General features: G+C 49.3%; 1 protein-coding gene across 2 annotated transcripts in view; it reads right to left on the reverse strand.

Annotated features, from left to right (window-relative positions):
• The window catches only part of LOC110294245 (ATP synthase F(0) complex subunit f, mitochondrial), a 43,271-nt gene that overhangs the window by 1,914 nt on the left and 25,609 nt on the right, over positions 1-15,748 (reverse strand). The window contains exons 1-8 of one of the 2 annotated variants that reach the window (XM_021162332.2): positions 15,583-15,704; positions 13,674-14,146; positions 9,953-10,093; positions 8,491-8,709; positions 7,758-7,859; positions 3,711-4,415; positions 1,282-1,398; positions 464-646 (exon numbers count right to left, since the gene is read on the reverse strand). In XM_021162332.2, coding sequence (XP_021017991.1) covers positions 464-646; positions 1,282-1,398; positions 3,711-4,415; positions 7,758-7,859; positions 8,491-8,709; positions 9,953-10,093; positions 13,674-14,120 — 1,914 coding nt within the window. In that variant the 5' untranslated portion in view covers positions 14,121-14,146; positions 15,583-15,704. Of the gene's footprint in view, positions 1-463; positions 647-1,281; positions 1,399-3,710; positions 4,416-7,757; positions 7,860-8,490; positions 8,710-9,952; positions 10,094-13,673; positions 14,147-15,582; positions 15,705-15,748 lie in introns of those variants that run through there. The other variant, XM_085837425.1, reaches the window with a different exon arrangement.

Genomic DNA, 15,748 nt, shown 5'->3' on the forward strand with positions numbered 1-15,748 from the left:
TACGGACCTTCAGACCTTCCTGATGCTCAGCACGGCCTGTCCTGCTGACCCACTTATTCTTTCTCAGCAAGTGCCACACATGGCAGCCATTCCTGAGCACTGCCTCGTGCTCCCATCCCATTCACTGTCTCCCCATCTGGTCTGTGGTTATCTAGGGCACAGTTGCCATTAGTGCTCTGGAGACAGAGCAGAGCTCCACACTACAGGAGCCTGACGTCCTTGAGCGAGGGGAGGCCAGATTGAGTGGGACTGGAGCAAGAAGGAAAAGAAAAGGAGGAAAAAGAGGGGGAGAAAAAGAGAAAAGAAAAGGAGGAAAAAGAGAGGGGGAGAAAAAGAGAAAAGAAAAGAAACCTTGTTGGACAACTTTCAGCAAGGACATGAATGTCAAGACCCAGAGGTCAGAAGCAGAGACAAGAGCAGCTAAGGGAGCCGTCAGCACTGACAGTAAACTGGGTGCGCATACCCGGTCAAAGGTGGGAGGGTACTCGGCTGCAAACTCCAGCTGGCGGATGACCACCTCGTTTACTGGGACGTTGTTCTGCCTCATGTCCTTCAGGACGCTGATGAGATAGGTGTAGTCCAACTTCTTGAGGGCTGCGTTGATAAGGGTGCTGTAGATGTGGATGTTAGGGCTCACCTGGGACTTCTAGAACACGAACATCATGAACATGGTCAGCATGTGCTGGTGGCGGGAAGGACAAAGCGGTCTGCTAGAACAAGGGTGGGACCGTACAGCATTCTAGCCCTCCACAGACGCAAAGCAAGCATGCCCTATATAGGGAGAAAGACTGGTGCTTGGGGGCCGACAGGCAGGCAGGGGTGAAGTACCTGCTCCCGGCTGCAGTTTACTAGTTGACACTGTCATCAGATGCTGGTGAGCCTAGAGCAGCCAACAGATGGGTGACAACGTGTGGACAATACCCCATCCTTAGGAAGTGGCCACTGCTGGGGCTGGATGAAATCCACTCAGCAAGTACTCATGGTCAGAGAGTGTGCATTAGAGGGAGCCAGGGCTGTGAAAAGGACCCTTTGTCCCCAGGGCTTCTGGTCCATCCCTCCAGGATGTTGGGGCTCAGCCCCATTCACAACTCTCCATGGGAAGCAACACCAGCTTCAAGTTCTCAGGACCAGTTTTTACAGTGGTCATTGTCATTCTACACGAGAAGGGGTACTGTCCCACTTGCCCGCCCCGTACTCAGTTGATTCTGCTGGGCCTCATTTTGCCCACAGGTCTCCCAGAACTGTGGGCAGCAGGCTCAGGGTTAGGCCTGTGCCCCTCACCTTCATGTCTGCAAGCAGCTGCATACCATCCCTGGGCCGATGGCAACCAATGGCCAGATTGCAGAAAGTCCGAAGATTGGGGACAATTCCCTTTTTTGCCAGGATTGGCAACAGTGCCTGTACGACAGACATGCAACAGTTAACTGTGACCCACAAGCTCTGGCATATTATTCTGACAAATCACTCTGCTGTGTGCTAGAGGCCTGGGAAGCCACCTCTACTCAGAGGCCCCTGACTCCCTCAGCTGACTGTATGGCTATCATGATCTCAAGGCCCTTTGTCTCAAATGTCCTCCTCTTACCTGCCCTTCCTACCCTCTGTCTCATGCTCTTTGGCTGCCATCCCTGCAATGGGCCAAGAAACTAGGAGCTCATGATTCAGGGCAGGAAGAAGCACTGACCAGCATAGTATGAAAAAGAGAGTACCTTCAGCCCGGGAGGGCCCCAGGGAAGGGCTGCCATCTTAGCTTGTCCAGAGTAGGGTGTGCTCTGCACTATCGCTTTTCTGTCACCCTTGACCCTCACAGATGCACAGAGTACTGCTTCTGTCAAAGCAAGCACCACATAGAAACTGACTGTGTGCCATGAGGTGGCATGCATGCCTTTATGCCCAGCATTTGGGAAGCAGAGGCAGTTGGGTCTCTGGGAGTTTGAGGCCAGTCTGATCTACAAAGTGAGTTCCAGGGCTGCAGGGCTGTTACACAGAGATAACACTGTCTTGAAAAACCAGGGGAAAAAAAAAAAAGATAAACAACCCAAACTGATTAGGTAAGTAAACAAAAGCCTGTAAGAAGCCTGGCTATTATCTTCGTGAGACGGAGAAAGCTACACAACCAGGTAGTGCCTCCTGGTCTGAGCAGACCAGAAGCACACGGACAGACAGAATATGGAAGAGGAAGGTCAGAGGGTTCTGCAGATACACTAGGGTGCCTCATGGTAATTCTCTCCTTGGCGGGAGGGTGGAAGTCAGGGTTGGGTGCTGAACCAGGGTCTCACTACAAAGCCTCCGCGGGCCTGGAGTTCACCACGTAAACTTGGAGATCTGAAACCCACCCACCTCTATCTCCCAAGCGCACCACCAGGTCCAGTTCCCCACCTCTTTTTCTCTTCACCACCAACCCCTGGTTTTTTTTTTGGTTTTGTTTTTTTAAGAAAAGGTCAAGGCTGGGATTGAACTTTCAATCTGGCTTGCTGGATACCTTTATGTTAACCTGATACAAGCTACAGTTATCTGATAGGTAGGAATCTCAATGGAGAAAATACCTACATAAGATGAGGCTGTAGGGCATTCTCTTAATTAGTGCTTGATGGGGAAGGCCCACCTTACTGTGGATGGTGCCATCTCTGAGCTAGGTTCTATAAGGAAGCAGGCTGAGCAAGCCGTGATAGCAAGCAGCACCCTTCATGGCATCCACATCAGCGCCTGCCTCCAGGCTCCTGTCCTGTTCTGACTTCCCTCAGTGACAGAATATGAATATGGGAGCATAAGCCAAATAAAACCTCAAATTGCTTTTGGTCATGGTGATTCAGCACGGCAATAGTAACCCTGACTGAGGCAGTACGGCCAAGGATGATCCACCAGCCTCCGATCCCCGTCTCCTGGGTTACAGGTGAGCATCACCAGATGCAGTTTATGCAGGGCTAGGAGTGGATCCAGAACCATATGCTAGACAAGCACCCCACCCGCCAGCCAGCCAGCCTCCTCCGTGTACAGCTCTCCTGCCTGCGTTTATGTCCAGGTACCACTTGAATGCTTAGTGGCCATGGAAGCCAGAAGAGCGTTTCAGATTCCTGGAACTGAAGTTACAGATGGTTTTAAGCTGCCACAGAGGTGTCTTCTAGAAGAGCAGCCAGTGTCCCTAACCACTGAGGCACCTCTCCAGGTCACAGGGATTCTTTCTGTCTTTTCTTCCTTCCTTTCTGATTTATTTATTTATTTATTTATTTATTTATTTAATGTATGTGAGTAAACTGTAGCTGTCTTCAGACACATCAGAAGAGGGCATCAGATGTCATGACAGATGGTTGTGAGCCACCATGTGGTTGCTGGGAATTGAACTCAGGACCTCTGGAAGAGCAGTCAGTGCTCTTAACTGCTGAGCCATCTCCCCAGCCCTCATGGTGATTCTTAAGTCTGCTGAACAACTCTACAGACCTGTTCCTGAAGTGCCTGCCCATCTTATGTACCCCTCCTCAGTGTACTAGTGTAATGACAGGTTCGGCCTCCCAGCATGTCAGCATGACCCTTCCCCGTGAATGCCCTTCATACCCTTCCTCTGGGTGGTAGGACTGTGGTGCAGCTGGCTGGTTTATGGCTCAATTCCTAACTTGATGTCTGGCCAGGCCTAGAATAGGGCTCTAGACACGTCTGCTGACTAGTAAGCTACGATCAGTAAGAGAAGGGGAACCCCCAGTAGACAGCCCCCTTACCTTGGCTCCCTCCAGGTCTCCCAGTTTGCTCTTTTTCCTTATCAGTGTGTTGAAGAAGGTTACGTCGGCCTCCACCCTATGCCTGTCCAGGACGGACAGCAGCGAGGATTCTGCAGCGCTCCCAGGCTCCACCACCTCAGCCAGCAGAGTGAGGGTTTTGATGTCTGGCTGGAGCCCGTGTTCGGTCATCTTGCCCAGGAAGCCTTCCAGGCCCCCCATCAACGCCAGCCTATCAGCAGGTGTGGCCACCGTCCCGAATGAGACCACAGCGGGGGAGAGAGTTCCAAGACTTAGGAGATTGACTTCCAGCTCCAAGTGGGTAGGTTTCGGGGCCAGTGGGGTGAGGGCTACTGTGTGGCCAGGTTCTGCCTTGGTTTCTACCTCAGGCTGGGTCCTGCTTGTTACCCTGGCCTCAGGAAGGGTTGGTGGCCCCTCGAGTTTCTGAGAAGGTTCCAGAAACAGCTGCCTCTCCAGTGCTTCCACATGTCTGAGTGACACACCATGCCCTGTCTTGACCTGGACTTTCCTCCCTGCCATATGCCTGCCCTTTGGGGACGGGAGCAAGATGGTCTCTTCCTGGGATGTCAGGAGCAGCCTGGAGGCAACCTCTGGGTCCCCCAGACCACAGTCTCGAGCTGCCTCCAACAGGAGGTTGTAGCCATGCCTACTTGGTTTGATCCCCAGACTCAGCATTTGCCGCCACACCTGAAGGAAAACAGAAATGTTAGGGCTCCATGTTCCTGCCTCCTACAGGCTTTCTGAGGAAATGAGTACCATGGTCATGAGTCATCATAGGAGAAGCTAAAACCCAGCAGGCGAGCTCCCTTAGATGGGCCCGCCATGGATTAAAGTCTACGGTGGATTTACTCCAGTCAACAAGACCCAGGAGAAACTCATTTAAGGAAAGGTCCCCCCACCAAAAAAAAGAAGAAAAAAAGAGCTGGGCGTGATGGCGCACGCCTTTAATCCCAGCACTCAGGAGGCAGAGACAGGCGGATTTCTGAGTTCGAGGCCAGCCTGGTCTACAAAGTGAGTTCCAGGACAGCCAGGGCTACACAGAGAAACCCTGTCTCAAAAAACCAAAAAAAAAAAAAAAAAAAAAAGGAAAGGTCCCTGTTATTAGTATGCTCTTCCTGTTACTATTAAATATATCACCCTTTTGAGCAGATTTCTGCAGTCCTATGAATACATACTATCTTCTAGTGGTGCTATATAGACAAATAGATCATGGTTCTATAGAATCTCTGACTTGCTTCAAATACTTGTAGGAAGAAAGTCTTTAGAGACGGCCTTAGTTGCTAGGGAGATGTAATAAAGTCAGACTCAAGCACACAGTGCGCCCACTCCTCAGAATAGTAACCAAGGCTGCGTAATAAGAAATGCAGTGAGCTTTCTTAATCACACTACGGAGAGAAATAGACTTGGGAGAATTAAAGTCGTAAGTGGGCACTATGATAAGGCAAGGACCATGTAAGACTGCTTCTCTGAACTTGTAATGAGTATGGTATAATGAAACAATGCTTTGAACTTAATATTGACATCCTTCTGTAACTCCCATTTTATCTCTGAGGTCATTTTCTAAAGGTATAAAAGACCAGAGAAAAGAAATAACGCTGGTGATTGAATGGTTTGCTTGGGGAACTCTGGCCCATCCACTCATCTATCCTAAATGTATACGTCTGTTTGTCTATATGTTTGTGTGTAGGTATATGTGTATGTACGAAAGCACGCATGAATACTTGTGGAGTTGATTGTGGCAGACCGGTCGGGCCTGGTCAGGGTGTGGGTGTATGGATGTTTGAGTGTATACGTGTGTGTGCATATTTGCCTGTACAAAGCATCTTACTTCTTTTCCTTTTCCTCCTCTCTGGTTCACAAAGAGTTAACCAGCATAGCCAGAGAGGCTTCTGGCTGATTCACCAGAGAAAGGAGCAGCAGCAGTGAGATGAGACCTTCCACTTCATCCCCTGCTGTTTTATGATGGGGTGCTGAACAGCTTCTAGCCTAGGAGGAACTCACAGAATACAGGCCAGGTACTGAAGCATAGTGACTTAGACTTAAGACAGGTAAATGTTTATGATTATACAGCAACCCTATATATCTCTTAAGACCAAGTCTTAAGACCTAAATATCTCTTAAGACCTCTGCTGCCTCAAGAAGAACCAATAAGAAATAAGACCTGCAGGGGCTGGCCCCTGGCATAATGTGAATTAATAGTCAGACCAGCAAACTCATAAGGCGAGAGAAAGCTGGAGTAGGCTCAGGGGTAGATCAACTGCCTAGCATGTGCAAAGCCCTGGGTCAAAACCATAGGACCACAGAAGAAAAAAGCGGAGGAGGGGGTTGGGAGGAGGAGGAAGAGGAAGAGGAGAAGGAAGAAGGAAGAGGAGAAAGGAGGAGGGAGAGGAGGAGGAAGAAGAGGAGAGAGGAGGAGGAGGAGGAGGAGGAGAAGAAGAGGAAGAAGAAGAGGAAGAAGAAGAAGAAGAAGAAGAAGAAGAAGAAGAAGAAGAAGAAGAAGAAGAAGAAGAAGAAGAAGAAGAAGAAACTGCTAAGGGTGTGGAAGCCCTAAATGCAATCCCTGTGAAGCTGGCCTAGAGTCCCAGGTTGGGATCCCAGGTTAACCTGAGCAATATAATGAGTCATCAAAAAGGGGGGCAGGGAGGACTGGCACTGGCCACCAAACCTGATGGCCTGAGTTCAATCCTTAATGGGAAAAGGAGAGAACCAACCTAGCAAGATGTCCTCTGATCTCTACATTTGTGCTATGGAATGCAAACACCCCCTCAAACACACACACACACACACACACACACACACACACACACATACAATAAAAACTATAAATAAAACATAAATTTAATGTGTGTGTGTATATGTATGTATATATATATATGTGTGTGTATATATATATATATATATATATATATATATATATATATATTCTGCCCAATAGCTGGGCAGAAGAGACATAGGCAGGGTTTAGGTTTCCCAGACTTGGGGGCAGAGGAGGACCACAAGGAAGAAGAAGGTGCTGGAGAAGAGGAAGGAGAAGACACCATGGGTTAAAGGTCAAGAGAACACAGCCCCGAGGGCTGCCCAACTGGAGCTAAGAGCAGCCCAGATGAAACATAATAAGTAAATAATACTTTGGGGTTATCGATAGCAAAGTAGACTCTAACAGCACGGTGGGTAGGCAGCTGCCCAGCTCTGTGTTCTCTAAGGCTTATCATAAATACAAAGGCCGTGAATGTGTCTTTCATCTGGGAACATAAATGGTCTAAGATGGGTAGAAGGGCTGGGATTTAAATAATTCCTACAACGATCTTTGCCTCCACTAATGAGGTAGTTTTTCCACAAGCCTTTCCATGTCTACAAAACAAAAAAAGGACATGCCCTGCAATGATTATGTGACGGCTGGAAGGGCAGATATAAAAACACAGCTGGCACAGTGGACTGGAGAGGATGCTCGGCGGTTAGGAGAGCATACTGCTCTTAGAGGACCTGAGTATCATTTCCCAGCATCCACTTCAAGTGACTCTCAACAGGCTGTAACTCCAGCTTCAGGAGACCATTTCTGGCCTCCTACACGCGTACCTATAATTTAAAAACAAAAGTCAAATGTACTGGCTAATTTTGTGTGTCAACTTGACAACAAGCTGGAGTTATCACAAAGGAGCCTCCCTTGAGGAAATGCCTCCATGAGATCCAGCTGTAAGGCCTTTTCTCAATTAGTGATCAAGGGTGGGAGGGCCCATTGTGGGTGGTACCATCTCTAGGCTGGTAGTCCTGGGTTCTATAAGAGAGCAGGCTGAGCAAGCCAGGGGAAGCAAGCCAGTAAGGAACATCCCTCCATGGCCTCTGCATCAGCTCCTGCTTCCTGACCTGCTTGAGTTCCAGTCCTGACTTCCTTTGATGATGAACAGCAATGTGGAAATGTAACCCTTTCCTCCCCAACTTGCTGCTTGGTCATGATGTTTGTTTGTGCAGGAATAGAAACCCTGACTAAGACACCAAACAATGCTAGCCCTGGCATCGGGTAAGACTGACCTGCATGGCTTGTCGGAAGCCTGTCTTCTTGTCCTGCATGCAGCCCACAAGCAGAAAACAGAAGGTCTCCTCTGTGACTGCATGCCCCCTTTGGATGATTTCCTGGGAAAAAGAAGAAGGCAGTCTCACTCAGAAACTATGGCAAGGCCCATTCTCACCTAGTTCAGTACCAGGACCATGCATCTCTAAGGAATAGGGACCTGGATACAGCCCTGGGACCAGTTAGAACCAGCTCCCAAGTGAAGCACCTAACTGCCCCCTACACACACACTACCTCTAGGCCTGTCATCCTAGCTCTGTTCCTAGAGGCAAGATCTTGTGCAAAGCTGACCCCAGCAGCCACTGTATTGGAGGCTCGGTTTCCTCATTTGTGCAAAGACACCTTCTAGAATGTCTGAGCAATCTTTCAACCATGTATACAGGACAAGTGCAATCCCCATGGGCCTCTTCAGTGTCACACTGGGCAAGACCTCCTTAAAGACACTTGTGCCTCTCAGAACCTCCCGTCCTTCCACTCAGTACAGTGACTCCCTCTTGCTCTCCTGCTTACAGCCCACCACAGTGTGACTGAGCCACAGAAAGGTCCTGTTGGATTTGTGTGTGAACCCCAGCATAAAGCACAGACTGTCTCATTTCTCCTGAACATTCCAGGTGTAGGGAGACAGATAAATCTCTCTCTCACACTTGTCCCACCAGACTGACTTTGAAGACAAGAAGAAAAGGGAGCCCCCACCTTGAAGACATCCAGGCACATCCTGAGGTCTGCACACTTGGCGGCCACCTTCAGCAGGGCATGATATGTTTTCAGGTTGAGCTGGAAGTTTCTGGCCTGGAGTTGCTGTCGGAGCTTCAGGGCACTCTGCAGGGCAGAGTCCTTCCAGGGGGACTCCGCACAGACATTGAACAGAGCTGTGTATGTGGCATCCGAGGGCTCCAGGTCTCTCTTCTTCATCTGTTGAGATGGGAGAAAACTGAAGGTGTATCTAGGAGAAGCAGCCACTTTGAAGGCCCCAAGAAAGGTTTGTTACCACATCCAACTAGCCCAGGAGCTAAGGCTGACCCAAGTGGCACCTCGTATACAGTATCCAAACTCCTGACTGGACCAGAGAGGGCTTTGAAAAATGGAGCCTCTATTCCCAGAAATGCCAACAGGAAACCATCCTTTCGGGCACTTGAAAGAATATTCTAGAGCTATCAATCACACTTGTATCAGGTGCTTCCTATCCTGAGGTCTGTCCTGCTCACTCTGACCATCCAGCGTGAGCACAGGAGTGGGTTTGTTCTGGGGAAGGGGGACCAGCGTTCACTAACTGAGTGAGAGTTCACGAGCCAGTGAACTCGCCTCAGAAACCAGGGGTGAGATGGTTTTAAAAAGTTATTCATATAAACAATTCATATACCTAAATTGTCCTTCTAGAAGTGCAGTTTTAGCGCTTAGAGTGGTGGCGCACGCCTTTAATCCCAGCACTTGGGAAGCAGAGGCAGGCAGATCTCTGAGTTCAAGGCCAGCCTGGTCTACCTAGTGAGTTCCAGGTTGGCCCAAGCTACACAGTAAGACCATCTCAAAAAAACAGAACAAGGCACTGGAGAAATGGGTCAGTGGTGAGAACCCTGATGGCTCTAAAAGGGACCCCGGGCTCACCTCTCAGCACCCACAAGGCAGCTCACAACTGTCTGGAACTCCAGTATCTGACACCCTCAGATAGAAATACATGCACGCAAAACACCAATGCACATAAAATAAAAATAAACCAATGACTGCAGAAAGGGAGACCCTCCCTTTGCTTTGGTGACAGTCTGTGAGAACTGCAGTAGGGTTCCAAATATGAGGACTAGGGTTGGCAGGGTCTGTGCTGGATCACGGGCTCCCTTAGCCTCTGGCCACAGGACAAGATGGCTTGGCTCTCACTTGAGACTACAGTTGTCCTGTTTCGTTAGGAAACAGAACAGGATGCATGTGTGAGTAGGTGTGGTGTCTGTGGAGAGGAACACAGACTAACTGGGCGTGGTGGCAGAGAAGTGAGAGCACATGAAGCACGCCTCTGTCACCTCACTTGATGCCCCAAGATGACCTCAATTTGGACTCAATGTCAACAAGCCCACGTCATCTGCCCCACTGTGTGACATCCTGCTCAGGACCTGTACCCAGCGTGCACTCCGGAGCTTTGGCCCCTATTAATCTGACCCACACTTACATCATTGAAGAGTCTGAAAGCCTTCTTCAGGTACCCGACGCGCCCGCAGCCCCCAATCAGCACCGTGTAGTTGCACTCCAGAGGCTGCAAGCGCTCTTCCTTCAGCATCTGCCTCTCAAACAGATCCAGGGCCTCTGCAAGCTAGGGAAAGAGGCAACAGGAGAGGGGGCTCAGGACAGCTTCTGAGACCTGTAGCAAGCCAGGGAGAGCGGGGCACACCTTTGGTAGGAGGATCAAAGCTATTCTAGGCCACACAGCCTGGGACTCATAAAACATTTCCTCAAAACAAACAGAAAACCTACCCAAAATAAAAGGTCCCCTAGAAGAGAGTGCGAGGTAGAGGGACCCTTATGATATGATACGGGGAGACAGTTCCCTCCTCCCTGACTGCAAACTTCTGCCCAAAGCAGTGTTTGTCCACATCCAGTTCCCCACACCATCCTGTCCCCTCCGTCCTTGCGCCGCCTACTCCTCAGTCTTCGTTTCTGTGGTAGTACTGACGAGCTCACTCAAGGCCCGCACATGCGCAGCAGACACTTCAGCACTTAACTGAAGACACTTCTTTTTGACTATGTAGACCAGGCTGGCCCCAATCTTCCTGCCTCCGAGCTGGGTAGAGATGGGTGCCACCATACCTGGCTCTCCTTTTTCTCATCTGTCCATTTAAGTAATAGCTACTAAATCCTTCCACGAGCCAGGCAAGGTCTGTTCACTTGGGGGAGGTAGTGTAAAATAGGATGCCTGCTCACAAAACGACTGTTCTGGCTGGAAAAGATGCAGAAAAAGAATTAAGCTGGGCAGAGCCGGGCGTGGTGGCGCACGCCTTTAATCCCAGCACTCGGGAGGCAGAGGCAGGCGGATTTCTGAGTTCAAGGCCAGCCTGGTCTACAAAGTGAGTTCCAGGACAGCCAGAGCTACACAGAGAAACCCTGTCTCGAAAAACCACAAAAAAAAAAAAAAAGAAATAAGCTGGGCATCACAGTGTGTGCCTGTAGATCCAGCACACGGAAAGATGAGGCAGGAGCATCACGAGTTTCAGTCCAACCTGGGCTACATAGCAAGCTGAAGACTAACACAGGCTACAGAATAAAACCTTGTCTCAGAAAAGCCAAAATAAAACGGGGGTGGTGGGACAAGATGGCTCAGTGGGTGAGGGTGCTTGCCAACAAGCCTAGCAACTGGAGTTAGCGCTCTGGCTTCCACACGGTAGGAGAGAACTGATTCGCCCTAACTGTCCAGTCTGTCATATATGCATCCTGGTGTGTGTATGTGCACACAAATACAGGGAGTAACACACTAAAATAAATCCAATTAAAGGGGGAAGGGCCCGGCTGTAGCATAATTGAGTTTGTGTCTAGCTTTCATGAAGACCTGGGTTCAATCCCCAGCGCCCGTAAACCTGGTATAGCAGTGCACACCTGTGCTCCCAGCACCAGGGAGGTGGAAGCAGGAGGATCAAAGGCTCAGGGTTATCCTGCAAAGCCAGCCTAGGATACATAAGACCCTAGCTACAAAACAAAGTAAGGGGGTTGGAGGGACGGCATCAACGAAGAGCAAAGAAGCCTCCAGAAGTCCAAGTTCTATTTCCAGCGCCCTTGTCAGGCTGCTCATAGCCACGTATAACTCCAGCTTCAGGGGATGTAACGCTCTCACGGCTATGGGAAAACAGTGTTGGGGTTGGTCCTGTGCACTGTGTATTCAGATGCTGCGTTCTGTGCTCTAAGATCAGGTTGCAGTGTGACTTGGGCATTGTATTGACCAATATGCTGTGAAGAATAAATAGTACCTGTGACTGGGCAGCAAAGAGGGAGGTGGGACTTCACATTGAGTAGAGGAGTCTAAGGTACGGACCACCAGAAAAAGGAGAGGAGAGTGAAGGAGGAGGTCGCCGTGAGGTGGGATGGACCATGAGCACCAGTAGCAGGCCCAGGGGACACACATGCAACAAAGCAAGACTCAGGTGGCAAGTAATGCAGGATTTATCTGGTTATAAATAGCCAAGTTGGGTTATAATAGTCTCAGAACCTGCCCGGCAGTTTAGGTTTGCAGCTGGTTAATAAAAACGCCAGGTTTCGGGCTGAAAAGACGGCTCAGTGATTAAGGACATGTACTATTCTTGCAGATGACCCGAGTTCAACTCCCAGCATGCACATGAGGCAGCTAACTCCAAAGGATGCTCCTAACTTCGGGCACATGGACATATTACATACATACACAGATAGACATATAAATAAATAAGAATAAAAATATCTTTAAAAATACCAGGTCTCTCTGTCCTTATTTAGGAGCTAGGTGGGATAGAGTGGGGCAGAAACTCACTCCATCCCGGCACTCAGAAGGCAGAGATAGGTGGGTCTTTGAGTTTGAGGCCAACCTAGTCTACAAAGTGAATTCCAGGACAGCCAGGGCTACCCAGAGATACCTTATCCAAGAAAAAAGACAAAAATAAAGTTTAAAAAGTGTTTTAAAAATAACAAATAAATCGGGTATAGTAGTTTATGCCTTTAATCCCAGCAGAGGCAGGTAGATCTTTGAATTCAAAGCCAGCTTGCCCTATATAATGAGTTCTAGGACAGCCAAGAATGCAGAGACAGAGATCCTACACCAAAAAAATAATAAAATCCAAACAAATAAAATAAGCTAGATTCACTACTATGTGCCTGTAATCCCAGTACTTGTGAGTCAGTGGCCTCTCTGTGAGTTCCAGGCCAGCCTGGGCTACATAGTAAATTCTGGTTTAGCCAGGGCTACACAGTTAAGATTGTGAAAAAGGTATAAAACAATAAAATAAGCTGGGTATTGGTAATCCCAGCACTCAAGAAGGGGAGACAGGAAGGTTGAATGTTTTAGGCTGTCCTGAGCTACAAAGTGAGTACCAACCAGCCAGGGCTACCCAGCAAGACAGCCTTGAAAGAATGAAAATTAGAGCTGGCAACAGTTTAGAGGTCAAATTGTTAAGAGAAGAATAAATCATGAGCCCAGGAAATGTGATACGGACAAGAAGACTAACGGGATTACCTCCATGTACTGAGTTCAAGGTAGGTAAGGGGCTAGCAATATGGTTCAGCAGATAGAGGCGCTTGCAGCGCAAGTGACCAGAGTTCGATCCCTGGGCTGTGCATAAAGGTGGAAAGGAAGAACCAGTTCTATACGTTGTCCTCTGGGTTCCACATGTGCACCGTGGCACACACACTCACACGTGCACACAGACAGCAATAATAGAGATCCAAGGACTGAGTAATGAACACCCCAACTTCAATAGCTGAGAAGGCTGCGCTGCCCCACATAAAATGCCAACCCAGCAGAAGGAAAACCCCAAGGTTCTCATGTAAAATGCCTACCTGTTTACCAGCTCTCCTAACTCCCTGCCTGCCCTCCGCTCAGTTTCCAGCCCAGCCTCTTCCTCCATCAGTTCCCCAACAGTCTGCTTAAACACTCCCTTCCCAGTAGTTTCCCCAGTATAGCAGCTCCAAGCCATAACAACTGTTCTAGCCTATCTGCTCAGCTCAGCTCAGCTCCTCCTGGCTCAACTGTCTAACAATGTCTTCACTAACTGCCTTCTCACTCTGCTAGTCCCCACCCCCGGCCGGGTTTATATATATTTCCTATCCCGTTCCCAGAAATCCAAGGGGCATCCAACACTGAAGGTCATAGGGTTCTCCCAGCTAAGAATTCTTAAAGGGCCAGGGACACAAGATGAAATCACATCACACTCTCAGACCTTTCCTTCCTTGATCAGACGTTTGCACTGAAAGAAGTACCAGTACTGAGTGTTCCGCCGGCCCCGCCACAGTTTGGGCTCCAATTCTTCCTCCTCACCACCCTGTTCCTTGAGCTGCAGGTTGTAGAGCTGGGCGGTTGACTTGTGGAATATCCTCCGGGAGGAGAATTTGTCGGAGAGGCTCCCGAAGCTCTCTTCCTCTGCCTCCTCCTGAGGAGCCACAGTGCTGAGCTTACTGGAGTCGGAGCAGAGGCTGCTCATTTCCTTCTGGCTCCCTCTGCCCAGGGGCAGGGGGGAGGAGGAGCCGCAGAAGGCAGCTCTCAGCCGTGCAGGTCCCTCCCTGCCTCCTGTCCATCGGGTTGATCCAACAAGATCCAGGTGTTGAAGGACAGACAGTCCTATGGGGTGGGGACCAGAAAAGAGCCGGGAGAGTCTTAGGAGGTCCATCGCTGGCTGCCTCGAGCGCCTGCAGCCTGAAATCAAGAAAAATAAGGAAACTGCATCAGATGCCATATAAAAGTCAGAAAGGAAGGGCTGGAGAGATGGCTCAGCGTGCTCTCTGAAGGTCCCGAGTTCAAATCCCAGCAACCACATGGTGGCTCACCCATAATGAGATCTGACCCCCTCTTCTGGTGCGTCTGAAGTCAGCTACAGTGTACTTACATATAATAATAAATCTTTGGGCTGGAGTGAGCGGGGCCTACTGGAGCAAGCAGGGCCTACCACAGCGTGCAGAGGTCCTAAAAAAATTTCAATTCCCAACAACCACATGAAGGCTCACAACCATCTGCACAACTATAGTGTACTCACATACATTAAATAAATAAATAAATAAACAAACAAATCTTTTTTTAAAAAGAGTCAGAAAAGAGAGACAAGTTTACTCAGAGGGTAGGCTCTGAGTTAGGAAGACCTGGCTCTGTGCAGGGTGGGGAGTGAGAGATCGGCCAAACTTACTATCTCAGCAAGAAGCTGGGTAGAAAAGAGTCAGAAATTCAGGGCCACCCTCAGCTATAATGTCAACTTCAAGGCCAGCCTGGGTTTCATGAGATTGTCTTTAAAAAGTAAGAGTAAGTCGTGATGGGCCATGCCTTTAGGCCCTGCACCAGGGAGACAGAGGCAGGAGAAGTTCTATGAGTTCAAAGTCAGTCTGGTCTACAACTGTGAGTCCACGCTAGTCAGGGCTACCTAGAGATCCCCAGTCTCGACAGCAACAACAAGAGGCTCAAGAGGGTCTCAGCAGATAAAGGTGCTTACTGAAGAGCTCCGTGACCTGAGTTTGATTCCTGAACATACTTGGTAGGACTTGTGGTACAAGCTGTTCCCTGATCTGCACTTGAGTGATGTGGAAGGCACATATATGCACATGCTCTCTCTCACAGAGCTACACCCTCCCACCCTAGCATTCTATCTTTATTAGGCTGTGCTGGGCTAGAGAGTTCAGCCTGCTTACTTTGAATCCCTTTAATAAAAAACAAAACAAAACAAACAACAACAAAAAACAAGACATAATAACAGGGAAAAGAGGTATGACGGTATTTTGAAGCTTAGCTGTACTAGGTTGACTCGCTCTCCAGGGTCTCATGTAATGCAGACTGGTCTCGACCCTCCTGCTTCCACTTGCCAGTTACTGGGATTACAAGTCTGGACTAACACTACCGGCTTATGCGGTGGTGGGGCAAGCACTTTACCAACTGAGCCACACCTCCTGCCCCCTTACCCGACTTTTAAACGTCTGCATTAGAGCTACACCCACAGAGAGACCTGGGACCCTAGGGTCGCCCCTTGCTTCCTCTCCCCAGGCCTTCAGATCCTCCGTTTTCGCATCTGAGCTTGAACAAACAAAGTCCCTCAGGTCCAATTTCCACCCGGCTTCCGGGTTTCCTATGAGGGTTGAACAGAAACTCACTCTGAGCGTTCAAAGCGGCGAGCCCCTAATGAGAGGTCCTCAGAGTCGAGGGACCGCGGCTCCAGAGACAGCGTTCCTATCCTCAGCACACACGACGGAGATCCCGCGCAGGCGCACTTCCGTCGCCGCCTCTTCTGTAAGATACAGAACCGAAAGAAACAGGCGA

The sequence above is a fragment of the Mus caroli genome, unplaced genomic scaffold (assembly GCF_978045245.1).
Source record: "Mus caroli unplaced genomic scaffold, Mus_caroli_1 scaffold_4, whole genome shotgun sequence".
Lineage (NCBI taxonomy): Eukaryota > Metazoa > Chordata > Mammalia > Rodentia > Muridae > Mus > Mus caroli.